Source organism: Protopterus annectens, chromosome 8.part0 (genome assembly GCF_019279795.1).
Source record: "Protopterus annectens isolate FY-2018-M chromosome 8.part0, PAN1.0, whole genome shotgun sequence".
NCBI lineage: Eukaryota > Metazoa > Chordata > Ceratodontiformes > Protopteridae > Protopterus > Protopterus annectens.
Genome location: NC_056741.1, coordinates 915,514,501 through 915,534,337, shown reverse-complemented (window position 1 = coordinate 915,534,337; position 19,837 = coordinate 915,514,501). Strand labels below are relative to the sequence as shown.

Genomic DNA, 19,837 nt, shown 5'->3' with positions numbered 1-19,837 from the left:
AATGAGGTACTTAGCTTTTTGAAGTCTTCGGTTAGCTGAAATCTCAGGAGCTGGCCGACCGGCACTTGCGAACTGCTTCTGCTTCGGGCACTGCGCGGCAAGAAAGACAGAGGAAGATGGCGTCGGCTAACGCTTTTATATCCCAGGCGCTCTGACATCGGGATGGAGGCGACATCAGCCGACGCCGGACCCAGACTTTGGAATCCGGCCGACCGAGCGGCTGCCTGAGGCAGGACAACCCATATGTAAGGACTGCAGATGCATCCTTGAAGGACATCTGCAAATCAATAGTGCCAGCCTTAGGCAATGCAGAGTAGGCAAAGGACTCCATGGAGGCTCTTGTTGCACACTAGTCACCTGTACCTCCCCAATGTATCTCTCTCGTTTCCCCCCCTATTCTGGTCCCACACCATCCAAACAGATTATTTATTTCTTGTTTTTACAGGCTAACACTCCACTGTAATAACTTTGGAGGAAATGACTGAATTAAGCTGTTGGGCTAGGTGCCTAAATCATAGGTTTGCAGATGATCCTAGGGGCCTAAATCATAGGTTTGCAGATGATCCGAGGTGTATCTCAACTCTTTTTTCTTACAACTTTTTGTTCTAATGACTCCTTAAATTGAACAATGACAACATCAGTCACTTTCATCAACAGAATGACTCAGCAATTAAAATTCAATGTTATTGACTGTATACACCTCAGATATCATAACGAAATAAAATAAAAAATAATAATTGACTACAGTAATTTTAACCAAACTACAAACACACACTCGTATACAACTGGCCATCAATTACAACCACTTGTGTGATTATATGTGTCATTATACATCTTAAATGTTTGATTATCAAATGAATTAAATACATAACTGCCACACAGGAATTTAGCTTGTCTGCACATTACTGTCAGAATACAATGTGCAACCACAATGCAAGCCTTCTACCTCACAAATGCATCTCAAATGTTTAACTCAATAATACATACATACATATCACATCATATCATCAAGAATCAAAGAGAATGTTAAAAAAATTGTGGTGCGCAAAGGGCCTTTATATACTTAGAAACTTGCTAGAACAACAAACAGGCTTTGCATTAGTGTGTTTTTCTTCTTCTTCTTTCGGCTTTTCCCTGTTGGGGGTCGCCACAGCAGAACTCCAGTCTGCTAATGATTGGCAGCAGATTTTTATGGTGTCAAGTTGCCAGCCCGATGCCCAACCTTCAGCGAAGGCACACCCATTCACGCATGTCTTTCAAACGCTACTCGACCGCAGGGAGGACGTGCAGACTCCACACAGAAGATGCTCCAGCCGAGAATCAAATGGGAGTACCTCTTGCTGTGAGGCGACAACGCTACCACTGCACCATCATCATCATCCATCATCATCATCTTTCGGTTGTTCCCGTTAGGGGTTGCCACAGTGGATCATCTGTTTCCATTTTTTCCTGTCCTCTGCATCTTGTTCTGTCACACCAACCACCTGCAAGTCCTCTCTCACCACATCCATAAACCTTATCTTAGGCTTTTCCTCTTTTCCTGTTTACCTGGTAGCTTCTTCCTTAGCATCTTTTTCCCAATATACTCAGCATCTCTCCTCAGCACATGTCCAAACCAACGTAATCTTGCCTCTCTGGCTTTGTCACCAAACCACCACGGCTTTATTAGTGTGCTTTTCTAAAGGTTATTAATTCTGAATTTCAAATGTCCATCATCATTTAGTATGTGCAATCTTACTTTGCCAGAAAAAAAAAACTATGAAATATGTGGCAAAAAATCAAAGACATTCTGCTAATTAGGGGACAGTTGAAAGTACGTACACCCTGTTATACACAGACAGACACACACACACACACACACACACACACACACACACACACACACACACACATGCATGCACCTCATTTACAGCTACTTGTATGACTTTAAACATCAAATGTTTGGTTGTGATCATGTGAATAAATACGTACATTAATAAGTGCGTCACAGGAATTCTTCTCAAGTCACTACTTTCAGACTATAGTGTTCGACTCACTGCAACCAAATAACTCTCAGCATCTTAAACAGGGAGGAATCCAAATGAATGACAAATGTCCCAAATCAGGGAACGATATTGCCTTTATATACTTAGAAATTTGCTAGAATAACAGGAGTTGCATTGTATTAGCATGATTTTTTGGAATGCTATTAAGTCTGAAAATCAAATATCTGTCATGTAGTAAATGAAGTACTCAGTAATTATCACAAGAAATCTTACAAGGAAACAGACCAAAATACAAGGCAAACATTAGACACACAGTTGAGACCCTCTATACCCCCCACCCCCCCACCCCAAACACACACACAACTACACCAACTTCTTTGCTCAAGAATTCTGGATAAAGCCAACTACAATGAAGGGATGAAGGGACAAAGGCCCATAATCAGACACTCTTTATATACTGTCATCCTTCCTGGAAAGTTAATAGAGTAATATGTTTTCATCAACAAGTACTTTCTGAACAATAAATATGAATCTCTAATATCTGGCTTTATTGGTTGAGTAATTCTTAGAGTTTTAACCTTTTTTTTTTTTTTGTAAAAAAAAAAAAAAAAACACCTCATTTAATGAGGGTACTGCATAGAAATTGCAGTAAGTTTAATGCTACACAGGTTTGTAAAACAACAAGTTTCTGCTGCCATCTGCCTCTCTCATACTGATTCCAGATATATCAGCCCCAGCTTCTCAAAGTTTATTGCAGTCCTGCATTACACACCATCCATTTAACAGTTATAAATTTGTACTATCACATACACAGTGTTTATACCGATCTGTCTTTAAGATGTGTCATGGTCATTTAGATAAAAATGTCTGCATGGGTCTGTACAAACACTGTCTACTCATCAATTTGTCGTTGTGTAAAAGAAAACTTTTAGTTATGTACTCACCATAACTTCAGATGTTTGGGATCCATCTCGCCTACATTCTGAATGATGGGTTCGGAGCCGATCCCTCGGCTCCATGCCAAAGAGCGAAGTCTCTTATTGGCTGAGCTTACTATATCCCAGGATGCACCACCATCAGTCCCCCAGATCTAGTTTGTCCGCATACATGCACACATGCATACCCTGCTTATATAACATCGTCAGATGAAACAAGATAAAAACAGTGGAGCTCAAAACCGTTCTATCTCTTCTGATCTGCAAGGCAGGGGGAAGGAGGGTGGGTATCAGGAATGTGGCGAGATGGATCCCAAACATCTGAAGTTATGGTGAGTACATAACTAAAAGATGTTATGTGATCCTATCTCGCCTACATTCTGAATGATGGGACAGCGTCCCTAGCACCTGAATCCTGGGTGGCTCACTGGAAAACACTCCTGAGTACCGTGGAACCAAATGAAGCTCGTCCTTTAGATGCCACATCCAATTTGTAGTGGGAAATGAAAGTGTGCGGGTTGGACCAAGTAGCCGCAGCACAAATTTCCGAAATAGCGAGCTTGGAATGAAAAGCTATAGAAGTAGCCATAGCTCTGGTAGAATGAGCTTTGATAGAAGATGCAAGTTGCTTATTTGAAAAAGAATAGGCCTGAGTTATGCAATCTCTGATCCATTTTGAGATTGTAGCTTTTGTGATGGTTTGGCCCAATTTATTATCTGAGAAGGACACAAACAACTGGTCTGACTTACGAAGTTGCTGAGTCCTGTCTAAATAGAAGCGTAATTGCCTGTGAACATCCAATTTATGGAGAGTGTATTCTGCTTCATTAGAGAATTTTGGAAAGAAAACTGGTAGTTCTAGAGATTGTTGAAGACAGAAACTAGAGCAGACCTTTGGGACAAAGGATGGATTAGGCCTAAGAGATACTCTATCTTTGTGGAAAATCAGATATGGTGGTTTAATAGACAGGGCTTGAAGCTCTGAGACTCTTCTTGCCAAGTAATAGCCACTAAGAAAGCCGTTTTCCATGACAGATATTTTAATTAGCATGTAGCAGCGGTTCAAAGGGAGATGTTAATGAAGCACTAAATCAAGATCCCACGGAGGTGCAGGATGAAAAACTGGTGGTCTTAACAGACTCGCACCTTTAATGAATGTTTTGCAAAGCCTGCTGCTCATCAAAGGAGGATCCGTGGATTCATGGAATTTAGAGATAGCAGCTAGTTGAACTTTAATAGTTGAGACAGAAGATCCCTGATTAAATAGGGATGTTAAGAATTTCAAAACCTCTGGGACAGGAGCAGTGATAGGGTCTAAGCCCTTGAGTTGAGCTCCAGATAGCAAACCTCTTCCACTTACTGAGGTACAATTTGTTAGTGGTGGGTTTGTGGGCGAAGACAAAATGTGAACAACTTCCGGTCTAGTGTGTGACTTCTAACTAAGGTCGGAAGTGGAGGAGCCAAGCTGTCAATTTCAGAGATTGAAGGGACTGATGCCAATGTCCCGACTGATGGATTAGCAAATCCGGGATCAGGTCTAAGGTCCACGGATCGTCCACTGCATGCTTTTTAGGTAAGGAAACCATATCTGACGAGGCCAGTATGGGGCAATCAGAATCATTGAAGACCTTAGCTGAGAAGCTTTTGAATGACTTTGGGAAGGAGTGGAATTGGAGGAAAAGCATAAAGCAACCCTGTTGGCCAGGGTTGTGCTAGAGCATCCATGGCGGTACTTCCTGATGTGGAATCAAGGAGAAGAACCTTTGGCACTTGGTGTTTTGTGGAGTCGCAAATAGGTGGCGTCCCCATCTCTTGAAAACCTGGGCTGCTACTGTGCGGTTTAGAGACCATTCGTGAGGAGAGAGAATTGTCCTGCTTAATTTGTCCGCCAATACATTTGACTTTCCCGGGATGTGGGTCGCTACCAAGAAGCGGTTGGTAGCTACAGCCCATTCCCACACTCTCATGGCCTCTCTGCAAAGGGGATACGATCTGGTCCCTCCTTGTTTGTTCAGATACCAAACCACCGACATGTTGTCTGTGTGGATGGCGATGATGCCCTGAGGAAGGAACTTGTGTAAGGCCTGTAGGGATAGAAGTACAGCCCTCATCTCCAACACGTTGATGTGGAGAAGAGCTTACCGGAAGCCAGGAGCCCTGAACTAGCCTGCCCAGACAATGCCCCCACCCTATCTGGGAGGCATCTGTCGTCAGGGTAACCACTGGAGGGAGAACAAAGGGTTTTCCCTGATCCAAGTTGGATGTCTGAAGCCACCAGCAGGTCCCTTTTGCATATTTCCGTAATCATGATGTGATGATTGAGGGAAGATCTTGAAAGGACCATTGAGTTGATAAGAGCCACTGAAGAATCCTCATGTGTAACCTTGCTAGAGGAACTAAAAGTACCGTGGCAGACATTGAGCCTAGAACCTGTAGGACCATCCTGGCTGGGGCTTTGGATCTCGAGATCAGAGCTTGAACTTGGCCCTGTAAGGTTTGGATCCTTTCGGCAGGAAGAAAGACACGCATCAATCTTGAGTCTATCTCTGCTCCTATAAACTTTATGCTGAGAGGGCAGCAAGACAGACTTTGACCAATTGAATGTAATCCCCAGGGAAACACCCAGGGAGATGGTGGCTTTGAGGTTGTCCATAAGTAGATGCCTGGTGGTGGCAGTCAGGAGCCAGTCGTCGAGATAGGGAAACACTTGGAATCCAAGGCTCCTCAGGTGAGCCGTCACTACTGCCAAACACTTGGTGAACACCCTGGGGGCTGTGGTGAGACCAAAGGGCAGAGCACAAAATTGGTAATGACTGGCTCCCAGGCTGAAGCGCAGATACCTTCTGGACGCCTGATGTATCGGTATGTGATAATAGGCGTCCTTGAGGTCTATGGAGCACATCCAAACATCCTTCTCCAACAACGGGAGAATGGATTGTAACGTGACCATTGAATTTGGATTTGGATAGGTTCAGTCTGCTGAGATCCAATATTGGTCTCAGGTCCCCTGTCTTTTGGCACTAAAAGAACCTGGAGTAATTTCCTGATCCGATTTGGTCTGTGGGGACCGGTTGGATGACTCCTTTTGTAGCAGCTTTGAAGCTTCTGCGGCTGCTATTTCCCTTTGACTGGGTGGTGGGTCCGGGATTCTCTTGGACGGAGGGTGAGTATTTGAATGGGATGGTGTAACCTCCGGCAATTATCCGGCACCCATCTGTCCTGAGTGATTGACTCCCAGGCTTTTAGGTGCTTGGCAAAACGACACCTGAATGTCTCGGTAGTAGCACAGCCGGACAATCCCTCATGTCGTGTGGGAGGCTGAAGAGCCACGAAAGGACTCGCAGGCTCCAGAATTGCGGGGCCCTCTGCCGCCTCTGGGACGGCGTCTCCCTGAAAAATTTCCCGCCCTCTGCCTCTGGACGGGAATCTTCCTGCTGTTGGGAGAAAAACTTGCGAGATTTTGAACCACATTTTCCCCCTCCTTTGGCCTTGGGGTAAGGCCGAAGGGAGTGGAATAACGGCCCCCTACGGCAGATAACGTTTTTCCCTCTTGCTCACAGCGGTAAGGGTGTCTTTCACCTTGGGTCCAAACAATGAGGACCCATCAAAGGAGCGTCGGCGAAGGAAGACTTGAAGGCCTCCGCAAACTGACACAAGCGGAGCCAGGCCTGTCTACGTGAGCCACGCCTGTGCCTACAGCTCTACCTCCGCGCATAGGATATGAGCCTCATGGACGAGTTAGCAATTGGCGTAAGGATAGCCAACTGAGAGCTAACGGACTGGGCTAGCTGCTCAGGTAGGTTACCCGAGAGAGTCTGACAACTCCTTGACCAGATCCCTCTGAAGCCTGGTAAAATGTGCCAAATAATTCAGAGACCTTAAGGTAAAGGCCGCTGAAGTCAGGGTGCGCTTCCGTACCTATCCATACTCCTAGACTCCTTATTAGGAGGATGGATGGACGTTGAAGCCTCTGCCACGTCCTGCTGTGTAGCAGATGCCACCACCATGGCATCTACAGCCACACCTTTAGTAAGGAACTCCTTCTGGGAGCAGATAAGAATTTGTTTGGACGAGAAGGGACTGGTTCCACAGTATCCGGGTGTTCCCACGCCCTTGACAAACTAAATCCAGAAGCTCGGAGATACCCAGGAGGCGGAGGGCTGAGCCCCAAAGGCCTTGAGGAGCACTGATTCGTCCGCAGAGGGTTTGGACATCCAGCCGCCTCGTTGTTTGAGGATCTCTAAGATGTCTGCAAAGGAGACATCATCCGAGGACGACTTAGGGACCCTCTGCATCATCCATATCCGTGTCCGATGTGATAGACTCGGGAGTCCACGTGCTTCCTCTTGCACGATCTCTTCCTTGGGGTTCCTCTGGAGATGACTCAAGAACCCTCAGGAAGAGGGAACCCCACTGGGGTAACCTCAGGCCTCGGGGCTCCGCTGGCTACGGACAGGGGAACTGCCAAAGACCCAGTCTCCACGCCCAGGAAGGTGCTGGTAAAACCGGAGAGATGGCGAGAGGATTTGGCCAAGGCACTCCTCATGGCTCTGAAAGCCGGACCTCCAGAATCCTGGGAGCGTCCAGTCTCCGGGCCATGATAGTAGACGGAAGTCCGCACCGAGAGGGAGGCTCGGAACCGAAGCATCGGTCCCAAACATCACCCTCGGGTCCAGCCGAAGAAGTCCGTACCAAACTCGGACCCGAGGCCCGGGTTGGAGTAAGGGTCGGAGCCGACCCTGAGATCTCCACCGGCTCCAAGAGCACCTGCTCGAAGCAGTCGGAGGAGGAATAGCAATGGGGTGGGTCATGGCCATCGGCGCCAACTGGGTCGGAGCGAAACAAATTTTGGAAGACTGGGGACTGGAAAAGTCTTTGGAGCACCCTGTCTATATCAGAATCCGACATTCTCAAGACCGAGAGGAAACAGAGCGGGTTCGAAGACCTCTCCTCGGCCCCAAGGGACTAGGGGACCGGCTCGAGGCGACTCGATGAGAATCGGCGCCGAGGAAACACACACCAGATTCCATCGGTGCGAGGTAGACTTCGCCCGAGGAGGAAGTGTCTGGCGACCCTTGTCGGCTCCGAGCAGTGGAGCCGCGAAGGTGACCCGCCTCTCGATGCCCCAGCCATCGGCTCGAAGCCCGAGAGTCGATACTGGAGGCATCGAGGCAGACCGTTCACCTCGGCTCCGAAGTCTTTGGAGAGGCCTGCCTAGGTCTCTTGGCAGTCGGATCCGACGGACTGGTCGGAGCCAAGCCCTTTCTTTGGCAGGAGTCGGAGCAGAAGACAAGGCTTCTTCAAAAGAGGGTTTAATCAACCCTTTAAGAATTAATTTATTTTTCCTCTCCTGGAGGACCCTAGAGGAAAAAGCGTGACATACGCTGCATGACTCCTGCAAGTGCTTTGCCCCTAAACAATAAACACAAAGTAGATGGTCATCAGTAACAGACATCTTAAAAGCACATTTAGTACATTTTAAAGCCCGAAGGCCTAGGGGCTTGAGACATAATGTTAAACAATTTCTGACAGGAAAATTAACAACTGTAGAATCGCTTATGACAAAAAACCGAAGGCTTACAGAAACTGTGTAAAACACAACCTTAGGTGTAATAACCGAACTTTAAAACACTAAAAGTTCAGTTATAAAGTTTGACGAAAAGGCCCTGGATTGAAAAACAAACTCTACCCAATCACACACAAGAAATTTCACTACTCAATCGTACACAACAGGCAGCAATAGGCAGCAATAGCCGTTAAAACGGCTTTTGTGAAATACAAGCACAAAAACTGACAGAAAAAGTAGTTAATAAAAGCTACTCAGCCCAGCCAGCTCGAGACCACGTCCTTGCAGTTAAGCGGCAAACGAGATCTGGGGGACTGATGGTGGTGCATCCTGGGATATAGTAAGCTCAGCCAATAAGAGACTTCGCTCTTTGGCATGTCGGAGCCGAGGGATCGGCTCCGAACCCATCATTCAGAATGTAGGCGAGATAGGATCACATAACATCAGGAATAATAACATCACCAGTAGAAAAGCGACTCCATGTAAATTCCAAGTAAGGTATCATATGCAAATAAGAGTAAAAACATAGTTTAAAAAAGCACAGACAATTTCATTTAAATAACCAATGAATGAATGAATGAATGAATGAATTTATTTATTTATTTTACATTTGTTGACTGGGATAGTCCGTCTGGGTGTGAGCCCATTTTCAGCGGAGGCCCGGGGAGAAAAGCTCCAATAAAACAAGAACAACATTGACAGGTACGATGTCGGTTTTACATAGAATTTAACAGAAATATCTAGAGACAAGTACAATATACAATAGGCACTTTAGTGAAAAGGAGAAAGTTCTTACAATATAGTAAAGTCTATATATATATATATATATATATATATATATATATATATATATATATATATATATATATATATGCCTTTTTTTTTTTTTTTTTTTTTGAGGGCAGGGGTCCATCTTTACTTGATCATTTGAGTATACTTTAATAGGTGTACATATGTATACCCTTACAAAAAAAGAAATTATCAAATTATACTCACTGTAAGTAGCTGACAATTGGTGTTAACAAGTGGGAGTGGGGTATACATTGAGACCATAAGCTTTAGGGGATGAAATTTGATGTGGGCTTATGTGGTATTAGCCTGGCTTGGTGCAGAAGTAGAACCAGTTGTTAGTGAGGTGGCCTTTGAGCAGAGTTTTGAATTGGTTTAGGTTGGTAGCATTTAGGATGTGTTGAGGGATTGAGTTCCAAAGTTTAGAAATGTGGTGGGAGTACAGGGTGTCCCCAGCTTTGTTGTTGCTTTTGGATACTTGGAGGAGCGTTTTGTGTGAGGATCGGAGTTGCTGAGTTTTGGCATAAGGTTGGAGTAATTGTTGTAGTGCTGGGTTCTGTTTGGCTGGTATATTAGTTGGTGAGTAAAGACAAGTTGGTATAGGTTAGTTGTTGTGGGAATTCTAGCAAATTTATTTGTTGTAGGGCAGGGCAGTGGTGGGACCTATATGGGAAGCTAGTGGCGTACTTGGCTATTTTATTGTAGGCTGATTTAAGTTTGGTAAGGTCAAGTTTGTTAAGGTTTGTAAAGATGGGAGAAGCAAAGGGAACAGTAGATAATAGATGAGGCCTGGCGATGCTTAGTCTAGAATGGCTAGTTAGGAAAGGATCAATTCGGTAGACAGCCTAGTCTGATGTGTGTTTTTTTAATGGTTTGAGAGTGGTGTAGGTCGAATTTTAATTTGCTATCAATTGTGGCACCTAGTAGTTTGGTATTTGAGCTGGTGTTTATGATTGTGTTGTTGGAGCAGATTGGGTGTTTTGGTGGGGAGAAAGAGCATGAGTTTGGTCTTATTTGGGTTCACAGTATGAGGTCAGTGTTAGTTAGCCAAGATTCTACTTCTAGGAAGAATTGTTGTGTTATAGCCTGCAGTTGTGTCAGAGAGGGGGGCGGAGCATATCAGGGTACAGTCATCTGCATATTGGATGACAGAGGTGAGACATGTGAATTTATGGAGTTGATTTGTGAAGATGGTAAAAAGTAGGGGGCCTAATATGGAGCCTTGTGGAACTCCTATGTTAACAGGGAGCAAAGATGATAGCTCCTGTTGCCATCTAACAGCCTGCTGGCATTTGGTTTGATATCTGTGGAACCAAGCTAGGGAAGAATGACTGAGATGTAATGTGGCCAGTTCTGGCACAAGTTTTTGGTGTGAAACTGTGTTGAATGGCTTTGAGAGATCTAGAAAGATGGATGCCACATATTTACTCTGATTTCTGTGTTCATTTATTGTATTAGTAAAACTGAGGAGGGCGGTTGTGGTGGGGGCGAAAACCATGTTGTGTGTTTGATAGGAGGTTATTGGAGAGAAGGTAGTTTAAAAGCTGGGAGTAAATACATTTTTCTAGTATTTTGGAAAGGGGTGAAAGAATGGCAATGGGCCTGTAATTAGTAAGCTCGGTAGAGTAGCCACCTTTATGCAGTGGGGTGATATAGGAGACGTTCCAAGATTAGTGGGACATAGTTCTCAGAGAGAGAGCGGTTGATGAGGATAGAAATGGGGTAAGCTATGACTTCGGAGGCAGCTTTGAGGAATTCTGATGGAAGGTTGTCAGCAGCTAGGCTGGTGGGCTTGAGCTTACGGAGTAGTTTTTTTATGGTATGGGTTGGGATGGGGATAAAGGAGAAGGAGTTTACACCCTCATTGTAGGCTACGGGGATTGTAGTAGTGATGCTTTGGTCATAGTCAATAAGTGAGTGAATTGTGTTTATGAAAAAGGAATTCAATTGTGTTGCAATGTTATCATTTGATGGGGGTGTGGTAGGATTGGGGGTGGACGTACTACCAGGTTGCAGGAGTTTTGTTTATAGTGGCCCAGATTTTTTTGGGATTGTTTTTGTTTCTTTGCTGTGCAGTGATGTAGTAGCCTTTTTTGTCAGCTTTTATCTGGGATTTGGCTTTATTCCTAAGTTGTTTGAAAAGTAGAAGGTTGTCATTGCTTTTGTTAGTTAACCAGTGTTCCCATGCCTTGTCCCTTTCTTTTAATAGATCTTTGTTGTTGTTTCTAAGCCAGGGTGTGTGGTGATGTTTTATTCTAGCTATTCTGCAGGGGGCCAGGCTGTTTAGCATGTTGAGGACGGTGGTGTTAAAGTGTCGAACAGCATCATAGTGGTAGTGTTTTGAGGGGGTCCAGTTAATATGTTGGAAGAGGGAGTTGAAATGTGGGTATTAAATTTTTTCTTGTTGCGGATTAGCCTATAGACTATTTGTCTAGGTGGACTAAGATTGCTTCTAATTAGGTATGGGGGTAGGTGGTCACTTATGGTACTGGGGAGGCATCCTGCTAGAAGGGGTGTGTTATTTTTATTTGTGAGAGTCCAATCCAGGATGGATTGTCTGTTGGAGGTTTTGTCTATTCTTGTGGGGTTTTGTATGAGCTGGGAGAAACCATATAGGTTTATGAAATCGGATGGCTTATTGGAATTATAGGTGGACCAGTGTTGAGGTCACCCATAATTATGGTTTCTTGGTGGAAGGTTGTGGATAGCCAGTGAAGTATGTCTTCAACTGTGCTAGTGTTATCTCCTGGAGGGACATAGATAGCCACTATGATAAGTGTTTTGTTCTCGTTGATATTCAGTTTGGTGATGAGTAATTCTGCATTGTTAGATGTAGGAAGTGTGGTGTTGATAACTTCTAGGGTGAGATTTTGTTTAAACATTATTGCTACACCTCCTCCTCGTTTATTTTGACGATCGAGTCTATATATGTTGATCCATGGGGGAAGTATTTCATTGTTTTTGACATGTGGCTTAAGCCAAGTTTCAGTCAAAATGGTTATGTCAGGGGAATGCAAGTCAATTAGTGCATGGAGGTCATGGATTTTGTTTAGTATACTTCTTAAATTTATATTAAGGAACAGCAGGGAGTGTTGTTTGGAGTGAAGGGGTACGGTGGAGTTGATTGAGGTGTAAGTGGCAGTTTGCTTATTGGTAGTCTTTGGGCCAGGGTTGGGGTGGATGTCACCAGAGTTTTAGTTTTGATAATATATGAAATAAAGTTGTTATAGGTTTGCTTAGTTGTTTGCGGTTTCTAAATAGTGGTTCATTTTTGTGTCTGGTTTGATGGTATTTAAGTGGTAGGTAGTCTATTTCTGTGCTGCTGTAGAGGTTGGGTGAAATTTGGGAGTTGTAGTGGTGGTTTATGGGCAGTGGAGAGTTGGTGATGGAGTTGGTGGGGTGGTCATAGTAGATGGGGGTGTAGAAGTTAGTTAAATGATAAAGATGGGCTAGTGTGAATAGGTTGGCTATGTGGAGAGATAAGGTAGTAAATAGTGTTTGTTTTAGTGAATGTAACACTGTGTGCTTTATTAGTGTGTTGAGGTTGTTAGAGTGGGACTAACAGCATGTGGTTAGTGTGTGTTGTGAGATGTTGGAGGGGGAGGTGATAGTTGTGAGTTTGTTGGCTTACTTAAATAAAGCTGTCTGTGGAATACAAAGATCGCACTACATAATCTGCTACCAAAATAGGTAATGCTCATTCAGGACAGGCAATCCACCTCTTTGCCAAGGAGTAATAATATATGCCTAATAACCAGATTCATCTGTCTATGTAAAAAATGAACAAGCAAAATTCTGATCTTTTACACTTTACATCTGCCCAAGAATGGCAACATTCTATAATAAATGAATGTCCCTTTAAGAAGCAAAAGGTTCGTTGCCCATCAGACTCGATATTCAATGTCTGCCAAGGACAACGCAGAACAGCAGCACAATGTAAAATGAACTAAAACTTCAGGGTGGAAGAGAAGAACACTGTCACTCAGTTCCTACACCTGCACCAGTCAACACCCTATCAGGACCACACATCACCATAATCAGTTTAAATATCTGTAATATTTCTGCAGCAAAAACATAAGGAAACCCTTGAGACAAAATCATCATAAGATATTACATGTGCTGAGGAAATCAAATAAACTTTATGTAAATGATCAGTTGGAAAGTGACAATTATTTTATTTCACAACTTTAGAAATATTTCATTCTCTTCTGGTTGAAGGGTTTGCCAGCTGAGTGTTTAAGTAAGATGATAATATGTTTTGGCTTTTCTCTGTAGTTCCAGGTTATTTCCACATACCTCTCCTATGCATTCACTTCTCATACTGCTGCTGTGCCATCCATGTGCCCTCATAACAAACTGTTCGCAGTCTCAGAAACTGAATTTATAAAAGTAGCTAAAGTACCTAGTGTGAGTGATAAAAATGCTGCTGGAACATTGCAAGAAGGTTTTTACAGACAATTCTTGAAATCAGGGACATTTGACAGATGGACTTTCCCCTACATACATACACACACAGACACACACAAATACACAATTAAGAACTTCTCTTACTATGTGCTGGCATAAGCACTGAAAAAAAAAAAAAAAAAAAAAAAGAAAAAAAACTTATTCCCATACTTTGGCCCGGGCCACATATACCAATGTTTTATTTCTCTTTTAGTTTCAGGCTATCGCAGTCACCTGAGACAGCCTGGGCCAACAGAAGGGGCTCCTTGCTGCTTTATGCCACAGCCTGGTTAAGTACTTGTGGAGAGAAGATGTCTCTGATGTTCTCAATAGCAACGTGGATTGGAGGGACTGAATTTCTGAAGCTCCAAACTAAGCTGTTTTCAAAACAGCCCATCAAATGACAAATGCTGATTTTTTTTTCAAATCCGAGCTCCTCGGATCTCTGAAGGCCACTCATGCACAAGTGAGGTGTTCAGAGTGCTCAAGAAAAATAATGGCTATTATTTTTTAATTAAAAAATTATGGTCAGCTTTTAAAATTGGGGGGGGGGAGCTGCAGCCCAGCAGTCAGTGCTATGAGTGATAAAGAGGTCAATGGTATGCTGGAAAGAGGCCTCTTTTTTACTATTCAAGGGTAGAAAATGAATTATTCAAAACGTGGAAAAGGTAACATTTTCATAAAAAGTATATAAAGTCTCCCTCAACTATATGAAATGATAAAGGAACAAAAAAGTATAGCAATACTCTGCTTGTTTTTCTTTGTCTGCTGACAAACTGATAGAATCTCGTGTTCATCGGGCATTCAATACTACACTGAGGCTACCAGCAGATCCACTCAGAACAGCATTAGGTATATACCTGGCTTCAGAATAACTGCATTCTTCTTGGACATACACTCACCGTGTGATGAGAAAGAAAGGAGTTACAGGTAAAAAGTGTTTTCTGACTCTGTGCTGGCAAATGAACAATCCCTACATTAGTACTGAAACAAAGGATGATTGCACATTAAGAAGCACATGGTTTCCATTTCCATGAGAAGCCATTCTTAATTTCTTAAAGTAGTACTCCCTGGAAAAGAGACACCTTAAAGATAGCCTTACACCATCTGGCAGGTAAACACAACCAGTCTTGACGGCCATAATTTAACACCAAAGTCAACTACAGAAAATGCATATCATAGCAGACAGTCCAATACCCATTCTGCAATGACAAGAACAAAGGACTGAATGAACTAATAGTACACAAGTCTGAAAAAGCACAGGCATTTTTTCAGGCAAAGACCGTCTTTCCCCGATTACAAAACAATTCTTTGTTAGGCTGTGAATTGTTAGGGAGTATACATCTTATGTACAAGTCTGTTGCCACTTACCTTCCTATGACAGATTCCTCTGCAGACATTTCAGAGGAGCTATTCTTATCGTTTTCTAGTGCAGTCTCCTTTGCTGACGTGGAAACGCTTTGCATTCTTCCTTCAAGAACACTATCAGGAGTTGGCATAGAACTGTGTTCAGTTGATGGCCAAGATTCATTAAAATGACTGGAGTTGTCAGAATCAAGGTGGTTTAATGCTAGACGATTAGAACCCTGAAGGAAAGCTGTGTCATTTGGGCTGCCCACATCATCAGGGGACTTCTGTTGCTTCTGAGGAGACTGGTTATAATTCAGTGGCACTACACTCAGTGCCTAAGAAAGATAAAATATAATAGTAAATGCAAAGCATAACAGATCATGTGACCACAGCTATCTTATTACACAGATTTTTTTTCACCTTCAGAAGTAACTCACTCACTCACCTACAATTTGTTTGATTAATTTTAAATGTTTGTTGCCATGGGAAGTGGGCTAATTCAAAAGTCCCACTTCAATCCTGACATGGATATGTATTCATGGTATGATACGCTGACAGAGATATTTTCAACATGCATTTCAGTATTTTTACATTCTTATACAATAAGCTTAAGGGACAGTGAAACTTTAATATAATCAGGGGGATAACAAATTTCTGATCCAATGTATTGCTGTGTACGCTACAGTTCAAACATGGATATCAGCTTCTTCAAATACAGTTGACATACACATACCACAGAGTAGCAGTACTTCAGCATTTACATAGAAGTACTTAAATACTTCTAAACACAAACATGCAAAGGCATACAAACATTTCTAGGATCTGTTGATATACACAATCATTTTTCTGTAATATGTTACTCCGACACAGGAATTTGGTTGCATGGGCAGTCACTACAGCAATTTTTAAGAAGCAGAGTACAACCCTGCCAAAAGATGCAGCTTACATTCACAACAGGAACTCTGAAACTGTGTACTGTCTCTGGATGTAAACTAAAGGGAAAAAAAAAAACAACTGTGCTGCTCCCATACTGGGTATAGAACTGTTTAAATGCGCGTTGCCAAGAGCAGGAAGGTATAACTCAACAGCACATCGGCTGAATAGTGCTTCTGTGCCCAGGAAGTGGTTATTGCTACAAAACTACTGTTGAAGAGTTGAAGAAAAGTGAGTGAAAGAGACATAAAAGTGGACTTCTGCCTGTGGCAGTTTTAGTAAATGAAACTGAAATCCTGTAAGTTTGGACGGCTTTGTAAATTAAAACAAGTCTCTATTCCTTTCGATGTAGAATAGTGCCCCACAATTGGTATATCATCAGTAATTCTTATATCAGGGTGCTCCCTTTCTCTCCACTGAAGTAAACATCAATTTGCTTTATTATTATTTTTCTTTTTTCCTTTGACAGTACCCACTTTTTTCTTTTTCCTTTGGAATCTTTGTGAGCAGGCAGCCTTTGGTGGTGTATCTACAGTTCTTTTTGGTTTTGCTTTATGAAATGCAGGTGCATTTATGAGTTAGTACTTCCCCAGCAGCCAAAAAAAAATCACTGTGTCGGATTCATGAATGCCTACACTAAGGGTACACAATCTGTATTCAAGAACATCCTTACAGCATTTTTGCGCTGTCTATTCACTCAGAAGGATTAGACTAAGTACAGACATAGCCTACACATTGTGGTGACCTTTACAAATCCCCCCTTGATATTTTAGGTTGCAAGAAGATCAGTAGGAAAACTAAAATTAGGAGGAAGAATAAAGGAGTTATACTTGTGTTCTTTACTCACTCAGAATGGTGCACACTTAGTGCAAGTGTTAATGAATCCGCCTACTGTATTTTTACTAGCTTCAGTGATATAGCCATTCTGAATTAGTTAAACCTACGGTACAAAACATGAACTTGGTTTATATAAAGCGCTGTACTATTGTGCATTCACTGCTGATCATCAACAAACCATAAGCACTCTTACTTGAAAGAGCCTCAAGGAAATGCAGTCTTCCATTAGTGCTATCATGTTGAGGTCATAAAAACGTACTCCGCTATAGACAGGAGTCAATATGCTGTTACAGTACTGATACATACTGGTTTAACTTTACTATTAATGTACTTAAATGCAGTCCTCTTGTATTTTTGATTATTATTCATATGCTTAACCAGATAATCTCACTTGGATCAAGTAGCTCTTTTCAGCAGTGACAATGCAGGATTGCCATTCAAACAGTGGGCATTAAAACCAGGATAAAGCTTGTTCAACTTATGCTAAACCACATCCTACTTTTATATTAATGTTTAAATATGATGAAATGGAAACTTGCACTTTGACTTAAACACAGTATAACCAATTTTTTTCTGCACCACCTAACAGGGTCAGAAACTGCTTTAGCCAGCAGAACCCTGTGTTAGTTTATATGTAAATTGCAACATGATTTGGGCAGAAAACAGAATAAAGAAAGCAGAAAAGTCATGCACTGGAATGGAAGTCTAAAATGAAACAACATCCAGTTTTGATGACAGAATAGCGAGGCATATTACAAAGTCATAAAATAAACCAACACACAAAAAACAATGACTGTAATGTTAAAAAAAGAGCCAAATAATCAAGGATCATGTCGGAAGCTGCAGACGCTCAACTCCAAAAACAGTAAAGAATTTTATTAAGCGCTTTCGTCCTGTAAAGGGACTTTATCAGAATAAAAACTTAACACCAAACCAAGACTTTATATGCAAACAGCTCCTAATAAAAAGTCAGTAAGGTCTACTAATCACCTAATTAAATATAATAGAATCTTAATGTGCCCATACCAATAATCAAAGCATAAATGCAGTATTAAAAAAGCTTATCAAAACTAATTACAGTTACATGAAAACAAGTTGAAACTCCCTCTAAAGTTTATATTTTCATTGCATTCAGTTTCAACAAGAGATGAATAGACACAAATTCATTTAAACCTGGTGCACTACTGGCATTTAACCTAAGCTGCCACAAGAATTCTTTGTGGTCAAGCCTGGTTTACCAACCCCCCCCCCCAAGGGTTAAGTGTAATTATTTCCAAAACCCCAAATAAAAATCTGTTAAATTTAGTGCAAAATAATGAGTGTCTCTATAACAAATTCTTTTTGTTTTTATTCCTAATGTCATACAAGTGCACACTAAATTTGTTTACTCAACATTCTGTCAGTTCTACTAACACAGAATGAATGCCAGGACAGTTTGAGCATTTGGCTAAATAAAATACACTTTTGGTTTGACAGTTGCATCTTTGAAAAGTGTACCTTGGTTATAGCCAAGTTATTTAAAATGAAAGAGTCCACTTCTAAAATAAATGAACAGTAGTTACAGAAACCACACTTCAAGGCACCACCTTTCTGCCTATCCATTCTAGGTGTGGAATTTGATTACATTTCAAAGATGCTTTTGAAATTATGTGCTATTTGGTATGTAAAACGTGGTGCCTGCCAAAAAGATTGAAAATCACAGGGTCAGCCTTAAATACATTCAAGTCGTCCCCCCGCTATATGTTTAATCTCATTACTGCAACAGTTCTATTCCAAGACCATGGCCTGTTCAAATTTTATTTGTGGAGAGCAATTGAAAAGGTCCACTTTCATGTCTTTTTCCAGCAATCCTGTACCTAATATTGGTTTGTATTTTCTACTCCATTCTGATAATACCTCTCTGGTTATATCAAACTATTTTGTATGATTCAGTGCTGCCCTGTTTTAAGCTTAGACAATGTGGCACTTGTGCTTTAACTTGTGAAAATCAAAAATGAAAGAATCAGTTTCATTCTTAAATGAAATTAACCATGTAGGTAAACTAAGGGAGTGTAGAAATAATACTGAGAACGACATATAACATTACAATAAAGCAATATAAATTAAATAAGGGTCAATCATTTAAAAATATGTCTAAAAAATATTTGCTGGTGGACTTCTGGTATGTCACTGAGGTGGCAAACTCCATTTTAACACCTAAACCAGAGGCCCAGTAAAATATACACCTGCTGATTTTAAAGAAATCCTCATATGAATCAAAGAAAGAACATAAATCTGAAGGAATTTGTATGTCTACATTAAAGAAAAATGTCAAAAAAATTAACCTCACATAAGCTAAAAATGTCAATGGCCTACCTTAAGAGCATACAAAATAAGCTGATTAACCCTGTGTAAACACTAGCTAAATTACAGCACGTTCAAATATGTGGCAATAATTTATTCAGTTATCTTAAAAAAGCCATACACTCAAGACTTACCTTTTCACCATTGGTAGAGTAATCAGAATAATCAATTCTGGTAAAATCAGTACACAAGGAAAGCAACAACTCAATTCAGTATATTAGAGAATGGGCAAACTGTACATAAGCACCCTGACTGGAGAATGAATGTGCTCCAGCAGGGTATTAATGTACAAGATAGGTTCATTGCTAACTTTACCCCCCCTCTCACCCCCTAAAGAGCCCAATTCTATAATGGAAGAATACAAAGTTCCTGTAATCACGGCTGCACAGGTAAAAACCACACTCTCCAAAGCCAAGAACACAGCATCCATAGGACCAGACAACATCCCAGGCTGCGTTCTACATGAACTGGCACCCCACTTAAGTACCATGTTCAATCATAGCCTTACCTCAGGCTTTGTGCCTACTGAATGGCGCACAGTGATGGTATTCCCACTCCACAAGGGGGGAGCCACCATGGACCCCGGGAACTACTGCCTCATTAGCCTGATAAGCCTGGTATGCAAGGCCATGGAACGTATCATCATGGAACTT

General features: G+C 42.0%; 1 protein-coding gene across 1 annotated transcript in view; it reads right to left on the bottom strand.

Annotated features, from left to right (window-relative positions):
• Positions 1 to 19,837, bottom strand: part of PROSER3 (proline and serine rich 3) — a 1,217,796-nt gene that overhangs the window by 1,078,928 nt on the left and 119,031 nt on the right. The window contains exon 3 of the mRNA XM_044080441.1: positions 15,093 to 15,406. Coding sequence (XP_043936376.1) covers positions 15,093 to 15,406 — 314 coding nt within the window. The remainder of the gene's footprint in view (positions 1 to 15,092; positions 15,407 to 19,837) is intronic.